Genomic DNA, 27,445 nt, shown 5'->3' with positions numbered 1-27,445 from the left:
GATCCCCTAGATATTGAACCAGGCCCTCGTTGCTGCCAACTCTGACGGGCAGAAGGGTTACATATATATACATGTCTGTATGTGTGTGTGTATAAATACATACAAAGGTTTCTGTCTATATATGTAAAAAGAACTTCCCCTGCTGGTTTAACAGGGTACAAATGTACTGATCTTCAGACCATGCTGCAAAGTCCGTCTGTTTACTTGTGTGTCGTGGGGAGGGGCTCAGCACTGGACTGGTATCAGTTTACCTCTGGCCACTGAGCATTTCTCCTCATCCCTGTGTGATCGCTGATAGGTTGCTCTAAATTTACAGTTTCCATCTGGGCGGTTTAGCTCTGTAACAGGATATCTCAGGGCCAGTCCAGCTCTGGCTCTTCACTCCAGCTTCCACCACAGAGGGATAGGTGTGCGTGTGTGTAGATTGTGAAGTCTGTGTATATGCAAGAGAGACAAAGGCTGACAGCACCATGACATCTGTGCTGGACAGCATGGGGCCCTCCTGGGCCTGGCCGCATGTGGACATCTATCAGATTTTTTACTTGGCTGCTGTGTTTTGCCTGATCTATGTGCTGCTGAAAGTGATCCAGTTGTGTCAGAGGAGACAGCAACTGCTCAAAGCCCTCGATTGTTTCCCAGGCCCACCAAGGCACTGGCTGTATGGCCATGCCCATGAGGTACAGTCTACTTATGATACTAGTTGATAATGTATTAGGGAGCGTGTCGGAGGGCGTGTTACAAACGAATGAAGTCTTGGTAATCTCAGCACACTTCCTTGCTGTCCTGTACTTGCAGAGAATTGGGGAGATGTCATTGGTTTTATGTGTGAATGGCAAAGGACACCGTCACCATTGGAGGGGGGCTGCATTTTTCAGTGCCCAACCTTCAATACCTAGGGCTCGATTTCTTCAGAGGTGCTGAGCATCCTCAACTCCAATTCAACCAGGCTCAAGGTACCTTACTTGGGCACCCAAAAATGGAGATACCCCCAAAATAGAGGCCACTTTTGAAAACTTGGGCCAAAATATTGCAAGGCTGTGCTGTAACAAGGATCAGTGCCAATTCTCACAGACACATCAGCAGCTACCAGTGGCTTCCTGAGGGGTCTTACATCAGAGGGGAGCTATCCCAGCTGGAATTTTACCTAACGGGTTTTGGAATTCATACCCCTCTCTATTTTACTGTTCATACTGATCTCGCTATATTTAATGCTTTGAATATTTTGTACTCGTGAGTGTGAATGTTTGTGTGTGTGTGGACTGGACTTGGTAACACTTGTATTTGCCATCCTAAGCACCAGGAGGCTGCCTTAGACTCTACAGATGTGAACAGGATTGTGAGGTGTCCAGTTTTTGACCAGAACAACTGGTTGACAGGGGACCTTGGTAGCTCCTGGAAGCATTGCTGACCGGGTCGTTAAAAGTCTGGTCGGTGGCACAGTGGGGCTAAGGCAGGCTCCCTGCCTGCTGTGGGTCCGTGTGGCTCCTGGAAGCAGCGGCATGTCCCTCCCTCTGGCTCCTACGCATAGGGGCAGCCAGGGGGCTCCATGCACTGCCTCCCCAAGCACCAGCTCTGCAGCTCCCATTGGCCAGGAACTGCAGCCAATAGAGCTGTGGGGGCGGTGCTTGCAGATGAGGCAGTGCACAGAGCTACCTGGCCATGCCTCCATGTAGGAGCTGGAGGGGGGGACATGCAGCTGCTTCCGGGAGCTGCATGAGGTAAGCACTGCCTGGAGCCTGCCCCCCTCACCACCTCCCATGCCCCAACCTCCTGCCCCAGTCCTGATCCCCCTCCCACCCTCCAAATCCCTCAACCCCAGCCCAGAGCACCCTCCTGCACCCCAAATCCCTCATCCCCAGCCCCATACCAGAGCCTGCACCCCCAGCTGGAGCCCTCACCCCCCCCCGTACCCCAACCCCCTGCTCCAGCCCAGAGCTCCCTCCCACACCATGAACCCCCAATTTCTGGCCCCAATCTGGAACCTGCAACCCCAGCCCAGAGCCCATACTCCTCCACACCCCAACCCCCTGCCTCAGCCAGAGGCCCCTCCCATACTCCGAACCCCTCAGCTCCACCCCCCAGCCCAGACCCCTCCTTCACCCCAAACCTCTCATCCCCAACCCTACCCCCAGAGCCTGCACCCCCAGCCAGAGCCCTCCCCCACCCCATCCCAACCCACTGCCTCAGCCCGGAGTCCCCTCCCACACCCTGAACTCCTCACTTCTGGCCCCACCCCAGAGCTCGCACCCCCAGCCAGAGCCCTCCCCCACCCCATCCCAACCCACTGCCTCAGCCTGGAGTCCCCTCCCACACCCTGAACTCCTCACTTCTGGCCCCACCCCAGAGCCTGCACCCTCAGCCAGAGCCCTCCCCCACCCCATCCCAACCCACTGCCTCAGCCTGGAGTCCCCTCCCACACCCTGAACCCCTCACTTCTGGCCCCACCCACAAGGGCCCGCACCCTCACCCAGAGCCTTCAACCCCTCCTGCAGCCCAGCCCACTGCCGCAGCCCAGTGAAAGTGAGCAAGCAAATGAGGGTGGGGGAGAGCAAGTGATTGGAGGGGGGATGGAGTGAGCAGGGGGTGGGGCCTTCAAAAAGGGGCTGGGCCTCAGAGGAGGGGCGGGGCACGGACGGAGCAAGGGTGTTTTGTTTTGTGCGAGTTGAAAGTTGGCAACCCTAGATGTGAATCATACTAATTAATACTTTGTATTTATTGTTTCTCTTATAGGGGCACCCACAGACCTCTCTTTAGTTCAGGGTTCCATTGTGCTAGGCACTGCCAAGAGTTTACAATCTAAGTAGATGAGACAGGCAAACAGTAGGAGAAAGAAAATCATATTATCCCCCTTTGAGATACAGAGGTCCAGACTGGAATGATCTTTCCTATGTAGGCTACTAACTTTGTCACAAGTACAGCAACTGAAATCAATGGGACTGTTTGGTGGGCTGGGGAAAGGTGCTACTCAGACTATCAAAAACTGACCCAGGGGAGTTAACTGATTTGTCCAAGGTCACACAGGGAGTCAGTAGCAGAACTGTGAATTGAACCTAAATCTGCATCCTAGTTCAGTCCCTAAGCTCTTCAGGGCAGGGATTGCCTTTTTTTCTGGGTTTGTGCAGCTCCCAGCACAATGCGGCCCCAGTCCTGATATATTTGGGTGCTACCATAATATAAACCTTTATTAATACTTAACCACGAGACCATCCCTTCCTGTACCTTTATTTTCTCCATAAACAGTATTTTTTTTTCTTTGTAAAAAATCATTACAGCTTCAAGATCAAGAACTAAACAAGATCATATCTTGGGTAGAGAAATACCCAGGTGCTCACTCTGTATGGTTTGGAGGTTTCTTAGGATTCCTGAATATCTACCACCCCGAATACGCCAAGGCTGTATATAGCAGAGGAGGTGAGAACATGCAACTTTATATCTGAGTTATACAGAAAAATCGTTTTAGGATTACCGTTGCTAAGTGCTCATGCCACCAAAGTCCAGTTTTAGTGGAGCACTGATATCTTTAAATCTGTAGCCTTGTTATAGAACTATTTGCTCCTACCTATTAACATCCCTCGCCCCAGACACACCCCAACTTGCATCCTTATAGAAAATTCCTCTCCTGTTTGGTGGGTTTACTCTCTGTACATATTTGGACACCATTCTGCCCTGGCAGGCTGGTGCTTAGCTAAGTCACACATATTCAGCTGTTTTGATCTCTCTTTGTGACTTAGCTAAGCACCAGAAATAAAGAAGTGAAGCAGCGAGACCCGCTTTCCATATGTAACACACTGGGCAGTTAGTGTTGATGGACGGTCCCCTTCTGGGTCTGATGCACAGAGGATGCAAGTACAGACACTGCTAAGGAAGCAGGCTTTTCATCTTTTGCTTTAGCGGCTCATTCATTTCGCTCTGGAATTTCCCAGTTCAATCTCTGGTACGTCAGCCAAGGTGGCGACCATCACACAGGCAATCTGCTGACAGATGTTTTGTGTTCTTAGAAGACTATGCAAATAATTGCACGGGATAAAATTCACTCCCGTACAGAGGGTTTGCATCTAGCCTATGCACAACTTAACTTCCATTTTAGCCTGTTTGGAGGGCCTCATAACCCTTGGCTGGCCCTCCGCACATGAATTAATTTTGTTGTTCTGAGTTCACTTTGGTTTTTAATTGAATCTTGCATAAGCTGAAGAGCCTGACTTGTGGTTTTGTGGTTTATACTGTTCACATATTTGGAGACCGTTCAGCCCCTGCAGGCTGTTGCTTAGCTAAGCAACATGTATCCAGCTGTTTTGAGCTTCCTTAATGACCCCCATACATCATTTCTGTTGCTCTTCTCTGAACTCCCGCCCAGTTTCTGAATAGTTTTCTGACAACAAAGGTACCCAACTGGACACGGTCGCCTCAGTTCAGCCTTGGATTGACTAGGCACAGGGTTTGGATTTCCCTTTTCTCCTCTGGAGGTTGTCCCTCTAGCCAATGGCTCTGAGGTGCAGCACGGTGGAATTTTGTATGGCACATTGAGTTAATTTGTGTGAACATATTGGCCTCTAGCGGCTGGCTGCTGTGAGGATATGACTCTCCTTCATCACAGCCAAACAAGGTGCTTCTTTAATTCAAGTGGTGTTGTTGCTGAAGGTCTCAGGGGTGAACATTTGTGCTGTTTGTGTGTCGGCAGCCGCAGGTTTATTGGACCTGTGCACTCACTACCCGATCAGTGACTCTAAAGAGGACTGTCAACCCAGTGCCTTTCACGCACCTTGAGCTGGTGGACTTCACTTCTGAAGGAAGGCGAGAGGCAGAAGAAAGTACTCTCAAGTGAGGCTGCCAGGTGTTCCCGGCCTTCTGAGCTCTGCGATAAAGTCACCTGTCATCCCTCCCTATCACATGTGGACTTTGCTCCAAGATTAGGGAAAGCACTTCTGTCCCAATCTGACCTCAAGTTCAATGACCTTTCCCTATACATCGATCTAAACGTAGGGCTTGTTTCTGCTCCCGTCCCCCCGCCCGTCTTGTCGGATTGCTCGCCTCCTCCCCAGCCCAGCCGGCAGCGCTGGGAGAGACTGGCTGAGATTCTGGGCCACCTGCTCAGGGACGAGGGAGGCAAAGTGGGCTTGAACTGACATTTCTGCCTTCCTGACTGTGGGCTGCTCCAGCAACCAAGACTGCCTCTGGTGTAAATGCTGCAGTCATCCCCAGGACTTCCTATGGCTGGTGGTGCAAGCCACAATGGGTGCGTTGGTGCCAGCTTAAGCCCCCCCGCAGGGCACACCCCATGCACGGGGGCTTGCGGGAGAGGGACAGGGATAATGCCCAGTGGATTCCCTTCATGGAGGTAATACACCCCCACCTCTGTGCAGGCTGTTATCAGAGCAAGCAGGCTATTGGAGCAGCACTGAGAATCCTGACCACTGTACCTGTCTATGGCACAACCTCCTGTTGGGGCATGGCAGATCTACAATACCTCCACCCACTGGAGTTTAAAAGCCACAATCTAGCCCTTAAGGGGTTCCATGTAAATGCTTTACTTTTCCCTACTGAAGTATAGGATGTCAGGGGAGGGCGAGAACTTACCACCCTGCATGACCCCTTGATTTAACTGACTTGGCTTGCGTTAGAAGGCAAAGTTGTCTCCATTAAAACACACATCTCTGGTGCATTTTTCAGATCCTAAGGCTGGTGACTTCTATGATTTCTTTGTCCCATGGACTGGTATGTATACTTTTTGGCTCTCACATTACATTACATAACTCGTTTCTGTAGGGACTGTTGGGATAACTGGGTGTGCAAATTTACCCTACTTGTGAGCCCAACTGTGAAAAGTGAGTGTCACAACAACCTATAACAATAAACTTTGATGGAGAGAGACTGAACTAGTCCACACAAAAAGGCCTCTGGATATAACTCAAGGGCTGTGTTCAGATCATGCCTGGTAAACAAGAGAAGTGGGGGACTAGACATCAAAGGACCAAAATCGTTGTGTCAGAGACTAGGCCTAATTGGTGAATGAAATAATGAAGGGCTGGGCTCTTCTGCCCCTCATTCCCTTCTGAAGTCCTTAAAAAGAAAGAGACATTTTGGGGAAAAAGCCACCCAGTGTGATGATGGCTGATGGAAAGAAGGGGAAAGGGTGAGCTTAACCATCATGGTTGCCACCCCCTCTTTCTCCTGCCTCTCCAGTGTGGCACCCTTGTGCCAGAAGGGGTCGTAGTGCAATGAAGTTTGAAAACCCGGGGATTAGATGAACACAGGGGTCCCTTCTAGCCTTGGAATCTATGAATCTATGGCTTAGTCGGCCAGTCATGGGTACTTTGAAACACTGCTGTGAGCTTATGACCAAAAAGGCAGCTAACGGCAATGTCCAATGTTATACCAAAAAAATGAAAACCAGCAGGATCTTATTAAAGGGGATAAGACAAAATGTCACATTTATTGTGAATACAAACAGAATCATAGTAGGCAGTCAGTTATAGCTATAACATTTCATTCAGTTTCACATTCATTCACACGTTCATTCATACACACACACACACAGAGGTTCTGCAAATTTGTTATAGTTACCAGCCTAGAGGTTGCTCATGCCAAGTTACTGGCCAGGTAACTTGGGCATGAGGATGGAGCCGAGTCTTTGTCAGATGCACATCCGATGCTCCTGGAGCGTGGTAGCAAAACCAGACTCAAAGTTCTCAGTTTCTAGAGTCCATTTTTATAGGAATTTCTTCCTATGCCAGTCTATGGGAATTGCTTCATCATGCTGTTGCTGAATCAGTCAGAAGATGGCACATTCCTGATGGCTCCATGCTGCCAGATGTTATCTTGTTCTTCGGTTCTCCCATTCTTGAGGCTGTTGGGTGGATTTCAGTCTGCCCTCCGGAGGTCATCTGGTTGTCTCCACTCTGCCCATTCTTTGGCCGATCGATACTGAACTCCTAGGCTGGCACCTCCCTGATCATTCATTTATTATCTACACCAAGCATCCATCCACATACATCCTTTATCTCTATTTTAATCACAATTGTTAACAAAGTGAGATAAATACAACAAAAGGATGGGGAGTCTCTGTGTGCTGTCTCTGTTGTTACAAAGTATCGCTTTGAGTCTCTTTCTGTCTTAGGATCTACTAACACAATTAGCAGCTTGAAAGTTTCACACAGAGAGGGAGAGAAACAGTAACAAAAAACAAAACAAAACAAAAAACCCCAAGAGACCTCTTAATTAGCAATGCCCTGGAATTTAAACTGTGGGGAATCAAACTTACTTGTGATTTTAATACAGAACTTCTTTAATATGATTCAACACCGAAACAGCCCAAAGCTAGTACGTGTTTGCCACATCTCTGAGAGGCACAGCTTACAATCTTATCAGCTAGTGTTTTTCCAGCACTGAGATTGCAAGTAAAAGTCAACACCAGAGACAGAAGCTGCAATGTCTATCTTTGCTGTTCTTAACTCCCCTTTGGGGTTTGTCTTGTTTTGTCTCTTAGGAAATGGGATCGGACTTTAACAACTACAACAACAATGACAGCTCCAGGCCATTTCAACTAACTTCTCTCTCCCCCCTAAGGACAGTTATTACCGTCTTTGGTACCATGTAACAGACTGTCTCACAAGGGTGTTTTTCCTTCTTAAAAGCCTCTCTCCAGCTAAAGGGAAAGGGAACAAGGGACGTGGTTACAATGAAAGCCTTTGTCAAGGTTCCTCCCCCACTCTGAACTCTAGGGTACAGATGTGGGGACCTGCATGAAAAACCTCCTAAGCTTATCTTTACCAGCTTAGGTCAAAACTTCCCCAAGGTACAAAATATTCCACCCGTTGTCCTTGGATTGGCCGCTACCACCACCAAACAGATACTGGTTACTGGGGAAGAGCTGTTTGGAAACGTCTTTCCCCCAAAAATACTTCCCAAAACCTTGCACCCCACTTTCTGGACAAGGTTTGGTAAAAAGCCTCACCAATTTGCCTAGGTGACTACAGACCCAGACCCTTGGATCTTAAGAACAATGAACAATCCTCCCAACACTTGCACCCCCCCTTTCCTGGGAAATGTTGGATAAAAAGCCTCACCAATTTGCATAGGTGACCACAGACCCAAACCCTTGGATCTGAGAACAATGAAAAAGCATTCAGTTTTCTTACAAGAAGACTTTTAATAGAAATAGAAGTAAATAGAAATAAAGAAATCGCCCCTGGAAAATCAGGATGGTAGATACCTTACAGGGTAATTAGATTCAAAACATAGAGAACCCCTCTAGGCAAAACCTTAAGTTACAAAAAAGATACACAGACAGAAATAGTTATTCTATTCAGCACAATTCTTTTCTCAGCCATTTAAAGAAATCATAATCTAACACATACCTAGCTAGATTACTTTTTAAAAGTTCTAAGACTCCATTCCTGGTCTATCCCCGACAAAGACAGACTATAGACAGACCCTTTGTTTCTCTCCCTCCTCCCAGCTTTTGAAAGTATCTTGTCTCCTCATTGGTCATTTTGGTCAGGTGCCAATGAGGTTACCTTTAGCTTCTTAACCCTTTACAGGTGAGAGGAGCTTTTCCCTGGCCAGGAGGGATTTTAAAGGGGTTTACCCTTCCCTTTATATTTATGAAAGCCTTACTTGAGACTTTACATTTCAAATGCTTAAACTGTTTTTTCTTCTTTTCCAGCATCATTAATAAGGGTTTAAAAGGGTTTGTAATGGTGTGTTTGCCCTGGTACTAAGCAGGCTGAGGTTTCTGCACACCAAACCCTGAACCTTGTTTGAAACTGGTTAACGTTGGACAGTGACTGGGTTATGTTAACACGCTTGGCTCTTGGGCCCATTTATTCTATCTAAATTAATACAAGAGGAAGAGATCTTATGGGGTGAAACTCACTCCACCTGCTCAAAGACCCAGTACTGAAGATTCATCCATCCCCTCCCCTGCAGATGAGTCTGTGTGGGTGGGGAGAGCAGGAAGCAGCTGCCTCAGGACCTGGTGAGGGCCAGAGAAGGGATGGGATGAGAGCATCAGGAGGACAGAGTGAGGGAGCAAGCTGCCCCTTCCTAACCTCCCAGGAATCCCATAGGAACCATGAGATTTTGCTGCTTTCCACCACCCCACTATGGTCCACCCTAGTTTGTATCTCATTGACTGAGAAGTTCTGGTGTACGGCAATGACCAAAAGGCTGGGAATCAGAAGCTCTAATCCTGCCTCCCTGTAACTGTTAAAGGCCAGTGCAAGTTAAAGTAGTGAGCACAAGGGCTCTCCGTGTAAGGCCCCCAGCTTCAGGCCAAAGCAAAAGGGAACCTTCAGCTATCCTTGCACACCATCTCCCTGACATATGCTCTGTACATTACAGCCATGCCAAAAATGGCCGGGGACTCCTGCCGCCTCCTCCATGAGAAATGGGAGCACAAAGGTGGCCCAGGATAGGATGTGGCTTTGTAGAGCGTATACACCCCCCTGTCACCACACACACAATTTAGTTGCTTAGCATTTAGATGCTTTGTGAGCACCACTGTATACCTAGGTGAACTAAATAAAACTGGATATATGCACAAGAACAGACCCAAATAGTAGAGATGGCTGCACAAGGGTGATTGACTGATGCAATTAAAGTCCCTGTTCTTGTTGAGCTAGAATCCTAAAAGCTCATAGGGAGATAGAACATAGGACTGGAAAGGACTGCTTGGGTCACCAAGTACAGTCCCCAGACACGGCAGGCAACCCCACCATATAATCCTGTTCTTAAATGTATCAAGCTACATCTTCAAACCAGTTAGGTTGTTTGTCCCCACAACTCCTATGGGGACATTGTTCCAGAACCTCACTTCTCTGATGGTTATAAACCACCTTCCAACTTCCTGCCTAAGGCCAGCTCTACACTAGGGAATTACTTCGTTATAACTACATCACCAGGGGAGTGAAAAATAAACCATTATGAATACAAAGATCCTTTTTTTGATTAACAACTGTCTTTCAAGGGCATAACACTGTCTCTTTGGGCTAGTCGACACGAGAAATGCTACAACGGCTCATCTGCACGGATGCAGCTATAGTGCGTCTGGTGAAGACACTCTATGCCGATGGGACAGAGCTCTCCCATCAGCATAATAAATCCACCACGGCGACATAGTGCTGTCCACACCAATGTTTAGGTTGGTGTAATGTACATCGCTCATTGGGTGGCTTATTCACACCCCATGTGCGACATAAATTATGCTGATACAACCTATAGTGTAGACAAGCCCTCAGATTCCACCTTTCACAGCCCAGATTGTCTGGGTTTAATCTTGTTTCGGAGAGGCCTTTTGTTAAGCCCATATAAGCAGTCTGATTTCCTTTGTCATGAGCTGTAAGTTATGGACAGAAGTCCAAACTCTCTGCCACAATCCAGAAGGCTTAAAACTGTGTGTTTCCCCCCTCAGGGAAAGGATTAATCGTTTTACATGGACCAAAATGGCTCCAGCACCGTAGATTGCTGACTCCTGCATTTCATAATGATATTTTGAAAACTTATGTGTCATTGATGGCAGATTCCACCAAGGTGATGTTGGTAGGTAACCCTCTGCTCCTGTCGTCATCCTTAACCTACCCATTTCCACTTTGAAAAGTAAGGCCTGTCAAGCTGCACTTTATGCTCGTTCGATACAGTGAGACAAGCTGGCGTGACATGTTCCTCACCATTTCCATCCTAGAAATAAATCACATCTGGGTACAAATGTGGGCCAGTCTCAGGGACGGCCTTAGACTCCATCCAGCAATGGCCTAGTAGAGTATGTTCCCAACACTGTCTTCTTACGCCTGAGACAGTAGCGTCAAGAGGAGCAGGGGTGGGCCCCTGTTAACATTACTGCTTCATAGTGAATTGTGATTCGAATTAGAGTCCTCAGCCCATTCTATAGCCTGTGCGTAACAAAGGCCCAGATTTTCTTCTCCTCTACCCCAGTAAAAATCAGTAGTAAGCTCAATGACATCAGTGAAATTACAGTGGTGTATGCAAAAGGAGAATCAGGCCTAATATGTCTTTAGTCATCACCTCTGCTTTCAGTTCTAATCACCGCTGGCATTTTATTTTAATTAACTCACCTAAACAGCACTCTTATAAAGTGTGAAGCTAGTCCCCACTAGATGAAAGGGATCCACCTAACACATGATCTGCTAAGAAAATAAATGTAAATTCAATATGGCAATCCCCCTCCCCCTCTGGACACTGATTCACCATCTTCAAGATGTTCCTTCTGCTTCATGTGGCCAAAGGACCTGGGATTGCATAGCAATATGCTGGGCTCTATACCTATTGATAAAATTTGTATTGCCAATGTGTTTGAAATGCCAACAAGAAGTTAGTCCTATAAAAGATATTCCTCACTTACCATGTCTCTGGCCATGTCTACACTTACAAGCTTAAAGTGGCACAATTGTACTGATACAGCTATGCCGCTGTAAGATCGCTCGGATAGCCACGTCATGCCAATAGGATAGAGCTCTTCTGTCAACTTAATAAAACCAGCTCAACAAGGACAGTAGCTATGTCATCGGGAGAGCGTCTCCCACAGATATAGCGCTTTGCACACAACTGCTTATGCTGGAAACGCTGATACCGCTCAAGGGGGTGTTTTTTCACATCACTGAGTGGCAAAAGTTTTGCAGACATAATGCTAGTGTAGACATGGCCTCTCTCCACAAGAATAAAGTATTATGAATAACATATGGAATGGAATTTGTTTAATGCTGTCACTCCACAAATTGAGTGTAAATATCCAAAACAGTTGACTCAGGATATTAAAATCAGCTATGCCGTATCCGAGGGTTGGGTAATTGAAGAATTACCATAAAAGAGTGAGACAAAGTGGGTGAGGTAATATCTTTGGTTGGACCAACAAGCTCTCTCACCAACACAAGTTGGTCCAATCAAAGATATTACCTCACCTTGTCTAACTCTTTCATGATAATTCCTTAACTACCCAACCTCATCCATCTTGTCTCTTTAATATCCTCGAACTGACATGGCTACAACTACACTACATACATAGAAGAGTGAGTCATAATCAACTATTGGAACAGATTAGTGAGGAAATTTTTAATTCATCCTTGTTTGGAATCTTTAAATCAAGATTGGATGTCTTTCTAAAAGATATGCTCAAATTCAACCACAAATCCTCCGTTTCTTCACTTCCACACCATATCCCTAATGCTGTACAGATTGCAAATGAATCTTGGATCCTACAGACAAAGAAATTATTCAAAGGATGATGGCTGGGATTTTAGTGATCTAGAAATTCCATTTGCTTTATGAATGCTGACCTCTCTTTTTTACATTAGGATAAATGGGAAAAGCGGGTAACAAAGGACAAGTCGCTGGATATCTTCGAGGACGTTGGCTTGATGGCTTTAGATAGCATGCTGAAATGCACCTTCAGTTATCAAAGCAACTGCCAGAACAGGTCTGTGTGAGAAGAACTGCGGTTTTGCCTTTAAGGCATTGGACTCAAACTCAGGAGCTCTGAGTTTAATTTCTGGCTATACCAGAGACTTCTTGTGTGACTTTGGGAAAGCAATTTAGACTGGGATTTTCAATAAAAGCAAGGAAAATGCACAAATTCCTGTGGCGGGTGGTGGTGGGAAAGTATGAAGTTGCACTGAGGTAGCATAAATGTCCCTCTTTAATTAACACTAGGGCTGTCGATTAATTGCAGTTAACTCATGTGATTAATTTTAAAAAAAATAATCTTGATTAATCACAGTTTTAATCACACTGTTAAACAATAGAATACCAATTGAAATGTATTAAATATTTTGGATTTTTTTGATATTTTCAGACATATTGATTTCAATTACAACACAGAATACAAAGCGTACAGTGCTCATTTTATATTATTTTTATTACAAATACTTGCACTGTAAAAATCATAAACAAAAGAAATAGTATTTTTTCAATTAACCTCATACAAGTACAATAGTGCAATCTCTTTATCGTGAAAACACAACTTACAAATGTAGAATTTTTTTGTTACATAACTGAACTCAAAAACAAAACAATGTAAAACTTTAGAGCCTACAAGTCCACTCAGTACTACTTCTTGTTCAGCCAATCACTAAGAGAAACAAGTTTGTTTACATTTACGGGAGCTAATGCTGCCCGCTTCTTATTTACAATGTCATCTGAAAGTGAGAACAGGCTTTCACGTGGCTTAGTAGCCGGCATTACAAGGTATTTACATGCCAGATCTGCTAAATATTCATATGCCCCTTCATGCTTTGGCCATCATTCCAGAGGACATGCTTCCATGCTGATAACACTCGTTAAAAAATAATGCATTCATTAAATTTGTGACTAAACGCCTTGGAGGAGAATTGTACGTCTCCTGCTCCATGTTTTACCCACATTCTGCCATATATTTCATGTTATAGAAGGCTCAGATGATGACCCAGCCCATATTGTTTGTTTTAAGAACACTTTCACTGCAGATTTGACAAAACCAAAGAAGGTACCAATGTGAGATTTCTAAAGATAGCTACAGCACTTGACCCAAGATTTAAGAATCTGAAGTGCCTTCCAAAATCTGGGGTGTGGGGCAACTTTCAGAAGTCTTAAAAGAGCAACACTCCAATATGGAAACTACAGAACCCGAACCACCAAAAAAGAAAATCAACCTTCTGCTGGTGGCATCTGACTCAGATAATGAAAATGAACATATGTCGGTCTGCACTGCTTTGGATTGTTATTGAGCAGAACCCATCATCATCATGGATGCATGTTTTCTGGAATGGTGGTTGAAGCATGAAGCGACATGTGAATCTTTAGCACATCTGGCAAGTAAATATCTTGCGATGTTGGGTACGACAGTGCCATGAGAATGCCTGTTCTCACTTTCAGGTGACGTTGTAAACAAGAAGCGGGCAGCATTATCTCCTGCAAATGTAAACAAACTTATTTGTCTGAGTGATTGGCTGAACAAGAAGTAGGACTGAGTGGACTTGCAGGCACTAAAATTTTACATTGTTTTATTTTTGAATGCAAGTTCTTTGTATATAATTCTACATTTGTAAGTTCAACTTTCATGATAAAGAGATTGCACTACAGTACTCATATTAGGTGAACTGAAAAATACTGTTTCTTTTGTTTTTTTACAGTACAAATACTTGTAATCAAAAATAAATATTAAGTGAGCACTGTACACTTTATATTCTGTGTTGTAATTGAAATCAGTATATTTGAAAATGTAGAAGATAACCAAAAATATTTATATAAATAGTATTCTATTATTGTTTAACAGCGCAATTAATCTTGATTAATTTTTTTAATTGCTTGACAGCCCTAATTAACACACATTAAACTCCCCTTTTTTGTCTTCCCTTTAGCGAGAACACATTTCTCACAGCTATACGTCAGCTCACAGCCATGGTACAAGAGAGAACGAGGACGTTTCTGTACCACAATGACCTCATCTACTGGTTCAGTCCCCCTGGGCGTCGCTTCCGGAATGCCTGCAGAATAGTCCATTGCCATACAGGTATTTCTTTCCTCTCTTGACTCAAGACTTTCGTCTGTATGACTGAGACATTAACCCTGCTCAAGACACTGGGTCTCTTAAGAGGGATTGCCTTCTGGGCAGTGTAGGGGACACACTGGAGGATATTAGATTAAAAAAGGGAGGGCTATGTGGTGGTAAGAGACCTTGAATGTTCCTCAGATTACCTGGATCCTGAAATTTATGCTTTAGGGAAACTCCACTGCCTAGGAGAACCTCAGATTCTGGTCCATTAATTGAATCATACAGTGGAATCAGAGAAGAAAGAAATCTAGACTACTAGGTCATTTAATCCAGTGGTTCTCAAACTGTGCTCGTGGAGTACAAGCAGTGCACAGAGACCTGCCTGGCAATCTGCAGAATGAAATATACTGAGAATCAGGCAGTGGTGGGATTGGAATGTTGCAATGGGATGGGAATATGACCTATGAGAAAATCCTTCTCTAACTAACAGGTTTCAGAGTAACAGCCGTGTTAGTCTGTATTCGCAAAAAGAAAAGGAGTACTTGTGGCACCTTAGAGACTAACGAATTTATTTGAGCATGAGCTTTCGTGAGCTACAGCTCACTTCATCAGATGCAGTGATGAAGCTGTAGCTCACGAAAGCTCATGCTCAAATAAATTCGTTAGTCTCTAAGGTGCCACAAGTACTCCTTTTCTTCTCTTACTAAGTGGTCCTGGAACAAAAAGGTAGGAGAATCTATGGATCTATTTCATGAGATGGTTTTGTGATTATAACAGGACTGGGAGTCAGGAGATCTGAGATATATTCTTGCATTTGCTACAGACGTCTCATGTGACCTTGAAACAAAATCACGTAATACTTCTGTGGCCTAAATTTCCTTACCCAGGAAAAGGGGGAAATACCACATAATGTACATACGTCAAAGAGTTCTGAGAATACTGAATGTAAAGAACTTGGAGATTCTCTGTTGAAAGGTGCAAAGTATTCTGTTTTCTAGTGATTTGACCGGTCCATTTTTAAATGTATCTAGAGATGCGGCTTCCACCATTTGCCTTCCAAGGTGATTGAATTACTAGTGAATCACGGTGACATTTTAACTAAATAATATGTTGATCATTCTTTCCCTAGAGAAGGTGATAAGGGAGAGAAAGGAGTGGCTCAAGGATGAGCGAGAGCTCGAAAAGATCCAGAAGAAGAGGCGCCTGGACTTTCTGGATATTCTTCTATGTGCCAAGGTGAGTCCTGAAGAACACACATGAACAAACTGCTCTATACCATGTGCACATTTCACTAATTATCACTGGCAGATACCTGAGCATTGCTGACTGAAGTTTCCTCACCAAATACTCCCTTTTCTAATCTTATTGGCTGTTGGGTGTGGTTGGAATGTCTGGATGCAATAGGTCAAATTCAAACATGCTATAAATGGGCACAAGTCCTATTGAGTCTCATACCAGGGGTGAATTTGTTTGGATGTGTTTGTTTTTTAATAAAGTCAATCAAAATATTTTAAAACGGTTGAAATCTAAATGAAATATTTTAAGTTTGTTGAAAAAAATGTTTCATTCAACTGAACATTTCAATTCACCAAAAATTTTGAAAAAAAAATTGGTTTTGGTTCATCATGAAATCATTTTTCAAAACTTTTTTCAGAAGTGCAAGAGAACTGAATAATCCGTTATTCACCCAGCTCTAGCTAAAAGGGCTATGTTTGTCTGGCTCAGACCTGCACTACCTGAGGTCACACCAAAATTGGTTCTTCCTGAAACCTGACCCTCTTTCTTAAGTTCCACCTATGTGAATTCATTACACAGCAGTGTGGCCACAGGGTGTCTAAGTGGTTGGATTTAATTAATTCCCAGCTCCTTCAAGTGAAGTTGTAAGAACGCTGCAATAGCAGATGTGGGATAATCTGCCCACCACATTAGGTCTTATCCTCATCTCTAATAATTAGAGATTGTCTTAAACCCTGAAGCATGGGGTTTAATTGCAAAATTTTTCTATTCCAAAATTAGGATGAAAATGGAGAAGGACTACCTGATGAAGATCTACGTGCTGAGGCCGACACTTTCATGTTTGGAGGTCATGACACCACAGCCACTGGGATCTCCTGGCTCTTATACTGCATGGCCCTGCACCCAGAGCACCAACAGAGATGCAGGGAGGAGATCAAGGAGATTCTGGGAGACAGAGAGACCATTCACTGGTGAGACACCTCATTTATTGCACATTGCTTCCTCTTGAAGATTGGGTCAGCTAATGCTGAGACTTAAGAATGTTCCAGACTCTGCTTTTAATCATTACACATTAACACTTGGGATGGGAGTTTGAAATTTTGTGAACATCTCAAGTTAAATTTTAGGCATGTGCAGAGTCTGAGAATATAAATCTGGAGTAACTCTTCAGACTTCAGTGGAGTTACTCCAGACTTACACTGGTGCTACTGAGAACAGAATTTGGCTCTAAGAAATAATGTGCCAGACCCTCAATCAACCCCACTGAAGACACTTAGTGCTCCAGGGCATTCCTGCTGACATGCATTAACTGGGCATCTGGCTTAACATGCCTGTTCTGTCTCATCTCAGACACCTTAGATGTTTATTGATGAACTGCACCTTAAGGTTTGGTGGTAGGCCTGTCATCCCCTACTCATGATAATTGTTGGTTTGGGGCATTAACTGCCATAGGTTTTACAATTGACAAACAACTACAAATGAAATGCACTAAGTAAGTGCCAAGAATTATCAATGAGATGAAAGCAGTCTATGGCAGAGTTAGTGCCCAAGTCATCAATGAAAATAAATAGGGAAGCACAGATCTGTCACAGTTTTCTAAAGTTTACAGCTGGCAGAAATTTGGGATTTCCAGTTTGAGAAATTTTGGCACTTTGAATTTTGACTGTGTTCCGAATCAGAACAAAACCAAATTGTTCAAAATTTCTTGTGAACTGGAAATCCCCCAAACCATTGTTTTGAAAACACTGACATATAGTCGGGGACCCCAGGGCTTCCAATACCCTGGGTCAGCTGGCTCCCTGGGCTGCTGGGAGTCTGGAGTCCCTGGGATCCCTGGCCCTGTGGCAGTCTGCATGGAAAGGCTTTCCCACAACATCCAAGAAAATAAGAACGTAAGAACAGCCCTACTGGGTTAGACCAAGGGTACATCTAGCCCAGTATCCTGTCTTCTGACAGTGGCCAGTGCCAGGTGCCCCAAAGGGAATGAACAGAACAGGTAATCATCAAGTGATCCATCCCTAGTCACTCATTCCCAGCTTCTGGCAAACAGAGGCTAGGGACACCATTCCTGCCCATCCTGGCTAATAGCCATTGATGGACGTATCCTCCATGAATTTAACTAGTTCTTTTTTGAACCCTGTTATGGTCTTGGCCTTCACAACATCCTCTGGCAAAGAGTTCCACAAGTTGACTGTGCATTGTGTGAAGAAATATTTCCTTTTGTTTGTTTTAAAACTGTTGCCTATTAATTTCCTTTGGTGACCCCTACTTCTTGTATTATGAGAAGTAGTAAACAACACTTCCATATCTACTTTCTCTACACCAGTCATGATTTTATAGATCTCAATCATATCTCCCCTTAGCCTTCTCTTTTCCACGCTGAAAAGTCCCAGTCTTATTAATCTCTCCTCATATGGAAACCATTCCATATCCCTAATCATTTTTGTTGCCCTTTTCTGAACCTTTTCCAATTCCAATGTATCTTTTTTGAGATGGGGCGACCACATCTGCATGCAGTATTCAAGCTGTGGGTGTACCATGGATTTATATAGAGGCAACATGATATTTTCTGTCCTATTATCTATCCCTTTCTTAATTATTCCCAGCATTCTGTTCCCTTTTTTGACTGCCACTGCACGTTGTTTTCAGAGAACTATCCACAATGACTCCAAGATTTCTTTCTTGAGTGGTAACAGCTAATTTAGACCCCCATCATTGTATATGTATAGTTGGGATTATGTTTTCCAATGTGCATTACTTGGCATTTATCAACATTAAATTTCATCTGCCATTTTGTTGCCCAGTCACCCAGTTTTGAGAGACCCTTTTGTAGCTCTTAGCAGTCTGCCTGAGTCTTACCTATCTTTAGTAATTTTGTATCATCTTCAAATTTCGCCACCTCACTGTTTACCCCTTTTTCCAGATCATTTATGAATATGTTGAATAGGACTGGTCCCAGTACAGACCCCTGGGGGACATCACTATTTACCTCTCTCCATTCTGAAAACTGACCATTTATACCTACCCTTTGTTTCCTATCTTTTAACCAATCCATGAGAGTACCTTCCCTCTTATCCCATGGCAGCTTACTTTGCATAAGAGCCTTTGGTGAGGGACTTTAGCAAAGGCTTTCTGAAAATCTAAGTACACTATATCCACTATATGGTCACTATTACCAAGCGGTCCAGCTATATTCACCTCCTGGACAAGATCCTGTGCTCCTCTTAGGACTAAATCAAGAATTGCCTCTCCTCTGGTGGGTTCCAGAACCAGTTGCTCCCTAGCGCTATATTCTTATTATTAGAGTATGGAATTGCTATCCATAGAGATTCTGTGGTACAGTTTGATTCATTAACGATTTTTACTTCATTTGATTCTAAGCTAAGAATCTGAGAGCCCGATCCGAGTCTCCCAAGGCTTCCAGACTCCTAGCTCCCCAACAGAGAGCCTAGAAATCCTGGTATGGCAGGGCTGCTCCAGAGCTGCAGACTACAAAAGCTTGAGTTCCATAGCTCCAGGGCAGTCTCCAAGGGCAGTCCCACCTGGCAGGGACCCCGGTAGTTTTCCAACATAACTGCCTGAGATTCAGCAAATGGTCTTTGAACTCAAATCACATTTGTGAAAAATTGTAGGTTTGATGAACTGGCATTTTCCAGTTAAACTCGGTTTCATCAGAAATTTTCCCACCGACTCTATGAAGGATGCATTTTATCAAAAAAAATCTAAGATGTCCAATAACGTTAGAGGGACAAGGTGACCATATTTTAAAAATTAACATAAAAGTTGGACCCTTTTGTGGTGACGTTTTTTGGAATTGTGAAATACTCATCGAAATTACATATTTTTTTAATATGTGTACTGATCTCACTTATTTCTAACTTCTAACTCCACAGAACATGGACATATGTCTCAGAGTGGAGGACTTTCCCTCCCAGTAACTTAGTGCCCTGAATGAGTTTCTTGTTTAACCTTGAAGGAATGTTGTTAAACATGCACTTTGAGCAAAAGAACAGCTTTGATTGTACCTGCGGTTTTTAACTTTTCCTTTCACTGCAAACAGCATTCATTACATTGAATGCTTGTTCCACTGGACTGGGGCTTCTGGTAAAAACAGAACAAATGGTACCTGATGTAGCAATAAGTCTTGGACAAAGCATTGTAAGTTATTAAAAATGTCTGATATGTATGAAATGAAAACAGAGGACATTGTGGGTGTCCCAAACAGAGTTCCTGAGACAAGAGAACGGGAGCTGGCTGAAATATGCAAATAATTTTTCATGGAAAATTTAAGAACATTACTTTCAAAATTTCCCATATTTTGTTTTGATTTTTGAAGACAAAACAAAAACAAATCTTGAAGAAATGTCCGAAAAAGATTTTTGTTTTCACGAGCTAAAACCCAAGCATGTGTACCAAAACCTGAAAAAAACTTTTGAACATTTTTCAGTTTTTAGTTTCTGCTTTTGAAAAACCAGAAAATTTCAACAACAAAAAAATAGATTTTCATCAACACTTTTTGGTTTGGTCAACCCATACAAAATTTTCCTCAAAAACTTTCATTTTGATCAAAAAGGCATTTTTCATTAAAAATATTGCAATGAAATAATTTTGAGCTGTTGTATCCATGGTATCAGATAAGTAACTGATCCTGTTTTTGGAAATCGGGTACTCAGTTACAGATTGAGAACCCCACTGAAGTTGGTAGCATTGCTCCAGCTGAACACACTGCTGGTGAGAGCAGAATTTAGGCCTTACCGCTCTTTGGATATGGAAAAACATAACAGCATTTCCCAGTTTTAGTCAGCACTCAAGAGCCTTCCGTTTGAAGAGGACAAGAGGGAACTTCTTTTAGACTGTAGATTGCCTTGAGGGTTTGCAATCTTAAAAGATTCACCTAGAGAAACAAGAGGTTGTGCAGGCAGCCTTCTAATTCTGCATTGGGGAGGAGGTTCCCACATTCAGACATATCTTTGGTTTCTTTTCAGGAATGACCTTAGTAACATGCCCTACACCACCATGTGCATTAAAGAAAGCCTCCGCCTTTACCCTCCGGTACCTCAAGTGTATCGACAACTCAACCAACCAGTCACATTTTTCGATGGAAGGACTTTGCCAGAAGGTCTGATTGTATCCCTTTCTCTGTGTTCTTTATAAGTTTAAGGGGTGCAACTTTATATATAGTAGCTAATGGGCATTGTATGTGCATATATCAGCTAATTATGGACCCAAGTGATGGCATTTGGATCAGGATTAAGAACCCATTTCTAAAGTTACAAGGGTTTTGATTCCAGAGTTTTAGTTTACTCCAGTTAGGAAGGTAAGCAGAGAAATAAGAGTCTGAATCTTGGTTTAGTTTCTGAACCCTGCAACGTTTGTGGTGGTCAAGGGAGGTGTCTGATCCAGGTTCTGATTTGGCCCTTTGTACAGAGAAGAGCAAGCCATGAAATTCGGATCAGGCTAAAGGTTCTGATTCCAACCACTTCCGTGCCCCTGACTCAGGGTACTTCTAGACTACAGCCAGTGGTGTGATTTGCACCTCATGTAGACATCCCTGTGCTAGCTGTAACCTAGCTAGCTTGCTAAAATTAACAGTGAGGATGCTGCAGTGCAGGCTGTACAAGTGAGTACGTACCCGTGGCATCAGCCTATGCTGAAGATCGCACTGCCATGTCCTCTTTACTATTTTTTTAAAAAAAGAAAAGGAGTACTTGTAGCACCTCAGAGACTAACAGGTGCCACAAGTCCTCCTTTTCTTTTTGCGAATACAGACTAACACGGCTGCTACTCTGAAACCTACTATTTTTAGTGAGCTAGCTAGATTAAAGCTGGCCTGGGTATGTCAACACAGGCCACAAATCACACTCCCATCTGCAGTGGAGTTGTACCCTCAAAGTCAGGGAGTTTGGACCTGAGATTTTTATTCATACCCAACTCCACTATCAGCAGGAGAAGGTTCCCAAAGTGGGCACCAATGCCCAAAATGGATTAGGACAAATATTCTGCAATCACACAAAACAGAGACAGTCTAATAGTGCCAGCTGAACCAAAAATCCAGGAAGCTTTTCCTTGAATTCATATCCATATCAGTCATTAATCACCAGCCAGGTGTCTCAGCCATATTTCACATATCCCTCTGACCACAGCAATCTACTGCAAGGAAACAATGGCACTTTGATCATAAAGAGACTGGGGAAAAAGAGAAGTCATGGACTGGGAAGGACATTAATTCCAGAGGATGTGGGGAATGATCTGGTCCACTCATAGGAGGAGGATGAGTTTGCTTTGCCAGCTGACAAAATCTATGTGCTCCATTGAGAGGCATAAGAAGTGGGGTGTGGCTCTCTGATCAGAGGGAACTAACTGCAGAGACATGGCGGGACACACTCGGAACAGTTGGGCTTAGGGGAAATGCGTAGCTTTATGTCACTTCATTGTTATGGGTGTTACCATTAAGCCAAACCCCATAAAGATGTGATATATGCCATCATGTGCCAGCAATGCCCCTCTGCCATGTATATTGGTCAAACTGGACAGTCTCTACGTAAAAGAATAAATGGACACAAATCAGATGTCAAGAATTATAAGATTCATAAACCCGTCAGAGAACACTTCAATCTCTCTGGTCACGCGATTACAGACATGAAAGTTGCGATATTACAACAAAAAAACTTCAAATCCAGACTCCAGCGAGAGACTGTTGAATTGGAATTCATTTGCAAATTGGATACAGTTAACTTAGGCTTGAATAGAGACTGGGAGTGGCTAAGTCATTATGCAAGGTAACCTATTTTCCCTTGTTTTTTCCTACCCCCCCTCCTCAGACGTTCTTGTTAAACCCTGGATTTGGGCTGGAAATGGCCCACCTTGATTATCATACACACTGTAAGGAGAGTGGTCACTTTAGATAAGCTATTACAAGCAGAAGAGTGGGTTTGTGTGTGGGGGGGGGGGTAGAAAACCTGGATTTGTGCTGGAAATGGCCCAACTTGATTATCATACACATTGTAAGAAGAGTGATCACTTTAGATAAGCTATTACCAGCAGGAGAGTGGGGTGGGGGGAGGTATTTTTTCATGCTTTGTGTGTATAAAAATATCTTCTACACTTTCCACAGTATGCATCCGATGAGGTGAGCTGTAGCTCACGAAAGCTTATGCTCAAATAAATTGGTTAGTCTCTAAGGTGCCACAAGTACTCCTTTTCTTTTTCCCATAAAGAGGGTGAGCTTAACCTGATAGAGTATGTGTGGACTTTATCCAGAACTGTCTAGGAATAGCACCTGTGAAAGAGCAGGGGGTTGTACTAGGTGACCTCCTGAGGTCTCTTCCAACTCTAATCTTCTATGATTCTCTGATTGTGACCATGTTATCTCTTAACCCTCTCTTCAATAAACTAAGTAGATTGAACTTAGTAAATCTCTCACTATAAGGCATGTTTTTCAAACTTCAGGTCATTCTTGTAGCTGTCTTCTGTGTTTCCATTTATCTTTTTATTATATTATATTATATTCCATTTATACAGCGACTTGAAAGTCGCTCAGACAAGGCGGTGCTGAGCGTGACTTACATGCTAGAGAGATGAATAAATAGATGTTCACATACCATTAAAAATAAAGCAGCAACCCCATATACTTTGGGTGGATGGACTGGACGTACTTGGCGGGGCTTGACAAAATTCACTCCAGGGACTTAAAGAGTCGATGCAATCTTGGAACCATTAGCAATTATATTTGAGAACTCATGGAGGATGGGTGGACTGGAGGACTGGAGAAGGCTAAGCATAGCACCTATCTTTAAAAAAGGAAACAACAGACCCGAGTAGTTTCAATACTTGGAAAGATTCTGAAACAAATTATTAAACTATGATGCCAAACCAGCTTAATTTCTTTCTTTGACAAGGTTATTGGCCAAGTGGATAGAGTGGATCCAGCAGATTTGATATATCTTGATTTTAGTAGGCTTTTAACCCAGTCCCACATGACATTCTCACAAACAAGTGTGGTCTAGATTAAACTATTACATGATGGGTGCACAACTGATTGAAAGACAGTTCTCAAAGAGTAGTTATTAATGGCTCACTGTCCAACTGGGAGGACGTATTTCATGCGGTCCTACAGGGGTCTATACCAGGTCCCCTACTATTCAATGTTTCATTAACAACTTGGATACTGGAGGGGAGAGTACGCATAAAATTTGCAGCTGACACAAAGGCAGAGGGGTTGCAAGCACTTGGAGGACAGGAGTAGAATTTTAGAGGATTTTGATAAATTGGAGAATTGGTCTGAAATCAACAAGATGAAATTCAATGCAGACAAGTACTGTACTTAGGAAGGAAAAATCAACTACACATTGGGGAATAACTCGCTAGGCCAGGGGTTATCACAACAATTTTTATGGTTGCCTCAGAGTGCGTCCACCAACTCTTGCTGGTAGCCGCTCTGATGATTTTTCTTAAGATACTTAATTAACTGTAGAAAAAACAAATAAATCTGCCATATGATGGGATTACAAAGAACCAGTCAACCAATCAATAATGGCTAACTTCTGAGCATCAGTAATTGTGTGGTGGGGCAAAAAATATAAATGGAAAGAAAATATTTTAGCAGGTGATTTTCTTCTCATGAGATCTTTTCTCTCATTCTTACCAGGTAGCTTAGTATCTCTCCACATTTACGCTCTTCACAGAAACCCCACAGTATGGAAAGATCCAGAGGTACGTTACTTTGCTTCTTGTAATATTTAGTTTCCTTTTGCCTGGGCACAATGGAAGGAACTTGCTACACCATCCCTCCATACCCTCCATTGGGGTAGCGTGACTATATACCACCAGCATCTTGGGCCAGGCCTTAAAAGTACAGTCTGGCCTTCTATATATGCGGAAGTTCTTTATTGGATTGTTTGTTTTGGATGTAGGCTTAGGGCTAGTTTCTTCTCTCAGTCAGACCAATGTAAAACCAGCATACATTTATGGACCCCAGTGGAGCTATTCAGGATTTACACCAATGCAACTGAGATCAGAATCTCTTGCCCTTTATCTGCACTACAGACTTCTATTCATTTAGAAAGGTGTAATTGCTCTGAACCTTTTAAATCCCATTATCCCCATTAGGTTACTCAATGAAGGTTCTCCTTAGCAACATGAGGCCTCATTCTCCATCATACAGCTTTGTACATCAGGCAGTCATTTTTATCCCAGTCAGGTAGTTTTGGCACATTGCACGTATGATTGAATATATAAGATGCAAGCATGAGTCGGCACTGTGTCCGTGGTAAAAATTTTGAGGTCCATGGGCACGGACCTCAAAATTTTTTACTAGGAGGCACACCTCCCCGCCCCCCAAAGGCAGCCTCCCCCGCCCCCCGCAAACGGCTTCCCTGCATCCCTCTGAGCTGGGGAGTGTCTGTCTCGGCCGCTCTGCAGCATGCTGCCTCCGGAGCTGAGCTTCATTCCGCCCCCCGCAGCGCTGACCCAGATCCCAGCCCATTGGCTGCCCTCCACTGCACAGCCCCCCTCAGCCTAGCTCCAGCCCTTCAGTTCCAACCCCGGATGCACAGACCCCTCAGCCTAGCTCCCCAGCAAGAGCAGGAATGAGGGACAACAGAGGTGAGCCCCTCCCTCAAGAATTTGTTCCACCCTGGCCCCTGCTCACAACAGATCCCTGCCCACAACTGGGGCCTGCCCTTGGAGGGGATGCCCTGGTCAGGAGGCAGAGGAGATGCCCACCCACCCCGGGATAACCCCTGCCCAGAGGGGGGTGCCCTAGTTACAGTGAGGGGAAGGGAAACCCTGCTCCACTGAGAGACTCCCCCGACCTCCGCTTCCCAAATCCTGTGACATGATGGGGGAACTCCCGTGTAAGGGACACAAACAGGGGAGAGGGACCCCTTGGTCTCAGACACGGGGTCAATGGTGTACCCTGGTCAGTGGGAGGTGCTCATCCCCCTCCTGCTCACACACATCCTCCCTTAAGACATACTATTTAAACAAGAACAATAAAAAAGTAAAAACAACGAGGAGTCCTTGTGGCACCTTAGAGACTAACACATTTATTTGGGCATAAGCTTTCGTGGGCTAGAACCCACTTCATCAGATGCATGGAGTGGAAAATACAGGAGCACATATAAATACATGAAAAGATGGGAGTTGCCTCACCAAGTGTGAGGTCAGTCTAACAAGACAATTCAATTAACAGTAAAATTCAATTAACAGTGTAAAATATTGACTGCGATGATGAAGTACATTCAAAAACATTAAAGTGAGTTGAATTTATTATTATTAACTAGCTAGCTACATTACTGTTTTTTTTTCAGGGTGGAAAATTGTGCATTATTTTACAGATTGAATAATGACTGAATGACATAACCCCCCACCAATGTCCGTCACTAAGTCTGGTAATTTTGTCAAGTGTCCATCGTGCAACATGGTGGTGCCTACCCCTAGACGCAAGTCAGTGCAGAATAGGGCCCAATTGTACCCTCAGTTACAGAGGAGATGGGGGATAATCTAAATAGCTGAGGGAAGAAATGGGACCCTTGCTGTGTGAACAAACTCAGCAGTAGCTTTGTAATTAAAGGTCTTTAGAGTACAAATGATCTTTTCTTCCAGGTGTTTGACCCCCTGAGATTTTCACAAGACAACTTCTCTGATCAGCATCCCTTCGCCTTCATGCCCTTTGCTGCTGGACCACGGTGAAGTATTAATTAATTACTTGTGTGAAAACTACAAACAGAAAACCAAAAACCACAATGAGGGGAGAGAAAATTACCTCGTGTACCTCTAATTGTTCTCAGAAGTGATCATTATGATAGATTGTCCTTTAGTGCTTGATCCCAAGTCCATTGACTATAAATTTATTATTTTTATTACAGTAGTACCTAGAGGCACTAACCAATATTACAGGGCCCCATTGTGCTAGGACCTGTATATACACATAGTAAAAAGAAAAGGAGTACTTGTGGCACCATAGAGACTAACCAATTTATTTGAGCATAAGCTTTCGTGAGCTACAGCTCACTTCAAATAAATTGGTTAGTCTCTAAGGTGCCACAAGTACTCCTTTTCTTTTTGCGAATACAGACTAACACGGCTGTTACTCTGAATACACATAGTAAGAGACAGGGTAACCACTGATTAGAATATGTTAGACGTTCCCCTCTCTGCCCAATCTGCAGAAGCTACTAGTCTGTTACAATCCCACTTAGAGAGCCCAGGTATTTATCTCAAGATGTATCAGCTCATGATTTTAGCTCTGGAGGTCCCTGAGTCAATTCCCAATGTGTCAGTCAAGGTGGTGGCCATCACAGTAGACCCTGCCTGGAAGAGTTTAAATCAAAATAGTCAAAGGGTTGGAGGGGAAACTGGGGTACAGAACAGGGACGTGACTTGCCCAGGGTCACATGGCAAGTCAGTGGCAGAGTCAGTAATGGAACCCAGGTCCCCTTCACTCCCTGTGTACTAGAGCAACTTCCTCTCTTTACACTCTGGTGGGTTTGGGTCAGACCATTAATAACTTAGCCCATAAATCTCCCTTACAGCCTGAGTGTTTTTCCTTCTCTTCTCAGGAACTGCATCGGGCAGCAGTTTGCCATGACTGAGTTGAAAGTGGCTGTTGCCCTAACCCTCCTCCGCTTCAAACTCACACCTGACCTGACTACACCTCCTAATGAAGTAACTCAGCTTATCCTGCGCTCCATGACTGGAATACACTTGCAGTTAAAGAAACTTTCCTAA

The 27,445-nt window shown here is 43.9% G+C and overlaps 1 protein-coding gene across 1 annotated transcript; it reads left to right on the top strand.

The window, feature by feature from the left end:
* Nucleotides 1-470: 470 nt before the first annotated feature.
* Nucleotides 471-27,445, top strand: LOC144268761 (cytochrome P450 4B1-like). Its single transcript, XM_077823967.1, has 12 exons — nucleotides 471-677; nucleotides 3,273-3,411; nucleotides 5,668-5,712; nucleotides 10,409-10,536; nucleotides 12,306-12,431; nucleotides 14,350-14,497; nucleotides 15,609-15,715; nucleotides 16,496-16,686; nucleotides 20,701-20,834; nucleotides 24,363-24,427; nucleotides 26,321-26,403; nucleotides 27,277-27,445. Exons 1-12 carry the CDS (start codon nucleotides 471-473, stop codon nucleotides 27,443-27,445), a joined length of 1,542 nt encoding a protein of 513 aa, XP_077680093.1.

The sequence above is a fragment of the Eretmochelys imbricata genome, chromosome 8 (genome assembly GCF_965152235.1).
Source record: "Eretmochelys imbricata isolate rEreImb1 chromosome 8, rEreImb1.hap1, whole genome shotgun sequence".
NCBI lineage: Eukaryota > Metazoa > Chordata > Testudines > Cheloniidae > Eretmochelys > Eretmochelys imbricata.
This window is presented reverse-complemented; position numbering and strand designations above follow the sequence as displayed.

Excerpts from the sequence above, each read along its gene's own strand:
- LOC144268761 (XM_077823967.1), top strand. The coding sequence starts at position 471 with ATGACATCTGTGCTGGACAGCATGGGGCCCTCCTGGGCCTGGCCGCAT. Across the intron at positions 5,713-10,408 it reads TTTCTTTGTCCCATGGACTG|GGAAAGGATTAATCGTTTTA; the intron begins GTATGTATACTT and ends TTCCCCCCTCAG. Across the intron at positions 24,428-26,320 it reads CAGTATGGAAAGATCCAGAG|GTGTTTGACCCCCTGAGATT; the intron begins GTACGTTACTTT and ends CTTTTCTTCCAG.